The following is a 7081-nucleotide window of genomic DNA, read 5'->3' as shown; positions in this document are numbered from 1 at the left end:
AACACAATTGTTTCCAGACGACCGTTCTTATGCTGAATAGTTCCTAAGTAGGGTAAAAGGTAGTATTAGCAATGATATAGGTACTACATGTACGTGTATACATATACAGTATATGTGTATGTATGTAAATATGAGTTTAGATGCAGTAGTAATATGGACAAATGGTCGTCGTGGTTAGACTCTTCTAAAAGAGGTAGTGTTCTGTGGGTGGTGTAGAATTAAGCAGGCTTATTAACTCTTCATCAACTTTAATCACACGCTCTGTCCGGGTTGTATCATTTAGCTTTCCATTTAGCTTTACACTGTATCTCCCCAGCCTAACTCTATACTACTGGAAGGTGCGTCCCTGCTGACCGCATGAAGCCATTGGTCGGCCATCTTGCTTCACCCAAAAAAGCACACGCATACACATACATGTATCTTAATTCACGACATTTATTATGTTTCGGTGTAAAAATTAACGCGAATTAAGAAAAATTCCATTGAAACAGAGTAAATTTACTAGACCCAAATCTCAAAATTTCCCTCCAGTTGAAGTTTTTTTCCTACCTCTATGGTGTGAAATTACAATGTATAACAAGTCAATTTCAGTGTTCACAAGGTATTTGTTATGATAAGGATCTACGTAGTATCAAAGTTAAATGCTAGCATGCTTTTAGAAGATGATCGGGAAAGTCAAATATTGTTGGAACTGCATTTTGTCGTAATCTAACAGTCTGGCCGGTCCTGTCCAAGTTCTCCTCGGTGAAATGACTTGAACAGAGTTGCGATCTGGCTGCAGGAATCCACCTGTCTCTCCGCATATTTACTACCCATTGCTTTAGAAGTTGAGCATTGCAGTGTGGACATCTAAAGGAGAATAAGGGCTCATTTACAACTACTTAGATGAAAAGATGCTTACAGATTTAAAGCATCTATTTTTATTATTGATAAGCATTTACCTACCTGTGAAATGTAAGTCCCTTGTCGCCATTTTCACGAGTATCACGATTTGTGCAATTAATAGCAGCACAAGACGGCATCTCCAACTCCTCTTAGTTCTGAGGCTTTCTTGTTTTGGGTGAAACAACAACGACTTCTATACTTCCTGTGGCTTCAAGCCTCCAATGCGCAGCAAGCGATCAGGGTCTCCAGTTATAGAGTTCAGTGGTATCTCCCCAGCGTAGAACTCTTCCTCTGTTGGTCTCATTCGCTCTAAGGCTGCATTAGCAGTGTCACAGTGCCCTCTACTGGTCAAGCATGTACAGTAGCAGTATACATACTGATTGAGCGACTGACTACAAGGCAAAATAAAATAAAATATAGACCAGTTGGCTTGTGTTCGTATCCGCGAGTGTTCGCTCGTCGGGTGTTTGTAAGTTGGGGACCTAGTGTATTATTATGACCAATAATGTATGTTTCATATTTTAGATTACTATATTATTTATATTTACTTTACTTTTATACCATACAATGTTCTTGTACTTTTCACTAACAGTGCTGCTTGTTTTTGTTAGCTATTTATTTGCATGAATTCATGGTTTTATTATATTATTATTATTATTTCCATTCCATTCCATTTTCTTCAGCTTATCTTTCTTATAGCTCGTGAGGGCAGCAGTCTCAGTAGGGTAGCCCAGACTTCCCAGTCTTTGGCCACCTCTTCCAGTTCCATCAAGTGAGACATAATCCCTCATGTCCTAGGTCTGCACCCGAGGCCTTCACCTGGATGCCCGGAACACCTCAAGTGGTTTTTTGGGACTTTTGTCAGTGCAGTACCAGGATGTGGAGGGCTCCAATGACTGGGTTTGCCTTGGGCCCCCAAATGACTAAATACGCCCCTGCTCTAGAGGGGTCTGATTAGTCGCTAAATTGGCAACACTGATCCCTCCTGCTACGTCTTCTTATTGTGCTGTAATGTCTTTATGAGCAAGGGCAAACAGGTAGCACTCAATCTATTTGTGCTGGTCCAAATTTTTGCAGGATGACCTATTTTCAACATTATTTCAATAATTCTAACGTCCTTGCGCTTATGACGAACATGACTGAGCTACTTTACTTTCATTATTAGAGTAGTCTGTCTGCTTCAACTTTGACAAACTTAAACAGGAACCTTTTGAACACTCATATTTATAGGCCTACAGTAGTCATACTCACAATACTACCGTATTGTTTCCTCAAATTACTCACGAGCGCATACTGTATGTTGTTTTCCATCATACTGTGAATTGTGAAAATGTGTGAAAAGCTGAGCAACATTTATAGAAACGTCAGGCGATGATGCCGCAGAAAAAGAGGAAGCAGATTAAACACTCATCCGTCACACACACAACCCTTGGGACACTTCCTGCTTGCCGTTTTTGTGGCTGTGGAGGCATTAAAAGTCGGGTGGATGAGCTGAGATGGAATATTATTAAAGGAGGAGGCACGCAAGCAGCAGAAGAAGAAGGAGCAACGTGATGGAACCTCAACAGATCAGAGAAGGATACTTGGTGAAAAAGGTAACAAGTGTCACTTCCTCATGCGTGGTTGAACGTTGAACACACGAGAACTCTATTAGTGGACTTTAATGTTCAACTGTGTGGAAATGCCTTCTAAGCTCAGCTACTGCAAATATTCCCTTAATAATCATCATTTTATATACTGTATATGCACACTGCCAGACAAAAGTTTAGGGAAAGTGTCTCCAAACTTTCGATTGCTAGCATAGATCTAGAACATCCTTCAGTGGAAAAATTGGCCTCTCGCTGAGATGAATGTTTCCTTTCACCTCAGCTACCAAGACCAGTTCATCATTCAAAGTCAGTAGGACCCTTGTGCAGACACAGCGTCATAAAACGGCTGCAAAAATAATACATCATAAAAACTGCGATACCAACTTGTTCCTTCACCGCGTCTACTATGTTCATGAGAGATGCACGATATCTTTCTTGTCAAACTGATACCGACACCGATAACTTTCTGCTTCTCAAGACCGATATGGTATTTAGATAGATGTAAGTGTAGCTTGTGCACACCTGGAGGTAAGAAGGACTGGAACAAATTAGGATTTGTTGATTAGTCCTAATGAAATATGGTGACATTACTACTACCACATCGCTCCTATCAGGAGTATAGAGGTGGAGCTGTGGCCCAGCAAGGTGCACTGTATTCGGGTACACGCTTCGAGCAGCCAGTGTGACGCCACGGAGGTTCCTGACAAACGTTTTGCACTTTTCAAAACGCACCAGTGCTATTGTTTCAGGTGGCTCCATGGGGTTTTTCCCCCTCATAGCCAAGCATTTGGTACAACGTCCTTCCTCTTAAAGTGAATGTTTGTTTCCAAGTGAGCTCAGGTAAAGTAACGACAGGCCGTTAACATCACAGGCAGGAGAACACAGGACGGGCCTCATTGGAGCGTTTTTTATCAGAGCTATTTTTAATATTTTCGGAATTATCAGTATGACACCATAATTGTTTAACTTTAACCTCATTCGGTATGCAAAATCAATATGCTTCTTGCTCACAAACAAAGCAGTCAATAACAGGAAGTAGAAAACAAATGAAACAATAAAATAAATAATAATAGAAAAAAGTGCATTTAAAAAGATCTGACCACTGAAGAGGTCATGAAGAAATACTGTATGTATTAAGTTGACCTTCGATCAAAATCTGTAGGGTTCTTGCTTTGGCTGAGTAGTGATTGCTGAGGAAAAAAAGACATTTATCAAATATTCAAAATCAATAGGGGTCTTGTTGGGTGAGAGTATTGAATGGCTATATATATATATATATACAGTATATATATATATATATATATATATATATATATATATATATATATATATATATATATATATACAGTATATGGTATATGGTATATATACAGTATATATATATACTGTATGTAGTTTAAAAAAAGACCAGTGGGGGCCGCACGGTGGTCTAGTGGTTAGCACGTTGGCCAATACAGGAACAGCCTGGAGATGGGAAGACCTGGGTTCGATTCTCCCTTGGGCATTTCTGTGTGGAGTTTGCATGTTCTCCCCGTGTGCGCGTGGGTTTTCTCCGGGCTTCCTCCCACATTCCCAAAAACATGCAGGTGAGGTTAATTGGCGACTCTGCCGATATGTGCCATTGGCTGGCCAATGGCTACCCCGCCTGTCGCCCGAAGTCAGCTGGGATAGGCTCCAGCATGCCCCCGCGACCCTAATGAGGATGAAGCGGTATAGAAAATGGATGGATGGAAAAGACCAGTGGAGAGTTGAATCATCATTTACAAATCAATAGGGTTCTTGCTGTGACATCGGGCAATATCAATGGTTGCAGTCAGGGCCAGCAAGGCCTTCTCTGCTGGCCTAACCACTACTAGAAGCACTGACCTACATTTCCAATATAAACTGTCGTATTTGTTCCTTTAAATTATGTTTATTTATTTATTATCTTTCGTGGCGTCTTTCCAACTGTACTGTTTCCAGTAGTGTATGCGTATGCTAACTATCAGGAACCGCTGAGACACGGATTAAATAAACTCTGCTTCTTCCTACTCCTCCTTGAATGGTGCAAATGTAAACATGTGATGTACTTCAGTGTCATTTTGTTGAAGGAGTTTGAAATCAACGCAAGTATGACATCACCGTTTCTATGTCGCCCACAGCGTACGGTGTTGAGCTACTGGACAGCCGTGTGGGCGGTGCTGTCTGAAGATGGCCTGGAATTCTACAAGAAGAAAACAGATGAGTCTCCCAAAGGAATGATCCCTCTGAATGGGGCCACGCTTGTCAGTCCTTGCCAGGATTGCGGTAATCGAGTGGTACGCAAGCAGGAATGAAGATAAAACTCCCACGTTTTGGAGGTTTCCCGGTTGGACTTTGTGCTTTCCTTTTCAGCTGGTGTTCAAGATCACCACGCAGAAGAAGCAGGATCACTTCTTCCAAGCCTCGCACGTGGAGGAGAGAGAACTGTGGGTGAAGGACATCAAGAGGGCCATCACATGTCTGCAGGGGGGGAAGAAGTTTGCTAGGAAGTCCACAAGACGCTCCATTCGCCTGCCGGACACGGTCAACCTGAAGTAAGACCAGGGGATAAAAAGCTTCCCTACTAAATTCCGATGGAGTGTTGACATTGTGTTCCATCAGTCAGCTGTACACGCTGCTGAGAGACCAGCATGAAGGCATCAAGGAGTTGAAACTGGAGCGAGAAAAACGAATCTTCAACCACTGCTTCACTGGTACCGTTTCTTTTGTTTGCTTTGACCACAGTTCCTTTTTTTGGACAATACAAAAAGTCCTACTTTTACTATTTGCTTAAAAGGCTCCACGGTGATCGAGTGGCTCACTTCCAAGGAGCAGGCCAGGAACAGGCCTGAGGCGCTCATGTTGGCCACGGGTCTCCTGAACGAGGGTTTCCTGCAGCCTGCCGGTGATATCTCCAAAGGCGGGGCAGAAAGCAGAGAGAAGTCGGTCTTCCTGGACAAGACTGATGCTTTTTACTACTTTGTAAGTCAACAGCAAGAATTATATTTCTAAAATCATACAAGAATATTCCCAAGCTTTAGGTATTGGGCCCGACCGCATCGAGACCCGAGGAATGCAAGATTGAATGACGGATTGGTGCGGCATCTGCAGTGATGCAGACTCTGCATCGGTCCGTTGCGGTGAAGAGGGAGCTGAGCCAAAAGCCAAAATGTCAGCGATACGGTGTTTTGAAAAGTGCAAAATGTTTGCCAGAGACCTCCATGCGGGACACTGGCTACTCAGAGCGTGTGCCCGAATACAGTGCACCTTGCTGGGCCACAGCAGGTGGCTCCTCCCCCTCTATACTCTGGTTCTCCTGATAGTAGTGATGTGGTAGTAGTCATGTCATCATATTTCATTAGGACAAATCAACAAATCCTAATTTATTCCAGTCCTCTGGTGTGCACAATCTACACTTACATATAACCTTTAAAAAAGCAGATATACGTAAAAGGTTATCAGTTATTGGTTTGAAAAAAAAAAGACACGGTGCATCGCTAGTCCCCTTCAATCGACAATTTGTCAATCTGTCAGGCAGACAGCGGCTTCTACTGCGAAGGCTACTCCAGTGACGAGGACACGCTCGTCAAGGAGGAATTCAGGGGAAACATCGTCAAACAAGGCTGCCTGCTCAAACAGGTAGACTGGCTTTCAACATGCAGGAAGTCCCATCGTCACGTGATTGGATGATCTGGAATTGCTTGGACACTCTCAGGGCCACAGGAGGAAAAACTGGAAAGTCCGCAAGTTCATTCTGAGGAACGACCCTGCTTACATGCATTATTATGATCCCACCAAGGTAAGCACGGTAGAAAAATCCTTCTTTCTTTGCTTTATTCTTCTTCTCCCTCTGTGTTAGGGTGATGACCCCCTGGGGTCCATCTATCTGCGGGGTTCCGTGGTCACAGCTGTGGACTTTGTGCCTGATGGTGGGTGACAAGTTGTATTTTTATTCCTTTCTTTTCCTCTTTTAACAACACCCCCCTCCTCCACTACCCGCTAAAGCCAAAAAATACGACATCGAAGGCAACCTCTTTGAGATCATCACCTCAGATGAGACACACTACTACCTCCAAGCGGCCACCGGCGAGGAGAGGAAGGAGTGGATCGAAGCGGTGCAGGCGGTGTCTAAAAGTGGGAAGTGAATTGATCCAGGAAATAATAACAAGTATAACAATAAGATGCTCTATGTAACTTATTACATAACAATTAAAGCTTCATGATCGCCTGAGTTGCTGCCTTGTCTGTGCCCCCCACGCCCGCCCCGGACTTCCTCTTTCGAAGAGTTAAAGATAGTGTGTGTTATCATACAAGCACACGCATTTTCACACTTCCTACTTCACATTGCAGCCTTCCGCCTGCTGCTTAAACGCTTCATTTTAGCGATTAAATAAAGCATGAGCTGTTCTGCATTTATACATTATTGGATCTTTCCAGGCAAGACATCCACAGTGTTGCCTCGGTTTTTGTTATTAATTCATTCCAAAACGTCACAAAAACACCCAAACGTGTGAAAACTGAGGCAATCCCTCGTTTATGGCAGATAATTGGTTGCAGACCCGACCGTGAATTTATGCAAAGTATACTCCTTATTTAGAAATAGAATA

The 7081-nt window shown here is 42.9% G+C and overlaps 1 protein-coding gene across 1 annotated transcript; it reads left to right on the top strand.

Moving 5' to 3' along the window:
- The first annotated feature begins 2332 nt into the window (after positions 1 to 2332).
- plek (pleckstrin) lies at positions 2333 to 6702 on the top strand. Its single transcript, XM_054798868.1, has 9 exons — positions 2333 to 2480; positions 4616 to 4771; positions 4848 to 5029; positions 5097 to 5188; positions 5272 to 5456; positions 6009 to 6113; positions 6190 to 6273; positions 6334 to 6403; positions 6480 to 6702. Exons 1-9 carry the CDS (start codon positions 2439 to 2441, stop codon positions 6617 to 6619), a joined length of 1056 nt encoding a protein of 351 aa, XP_054654843.1. The 5' UTR covers positions 2333 to 2438; the 3' UTR covers positions 6620 to 6702.
- The last annotated feature ends 379 nt before the right edge of the window (positions 6703 to 7081 follow it).

The sequence above is a fragment of the Dunckerocampus dactyliophorus genome, chromosome 14 (genome assembly GCF_027744805.1).
Source record: "Dunckerocampus dactyliophorus isolate RoL2022-P2 chromosome 14, RoL_Ddac_1.1, whole genome shotgun sequence".
NCBI classification, from domain to species: Eukaryota; Metazoa; Chordata; class Actinopteri; order Syngnathiformes; family Syngnathidae; genus Dunckerocampus; species Dunckerocampus dactyliophorus.
This window is presented reverse-complemented; position numbering and strand designations above follow the sequence as displayed.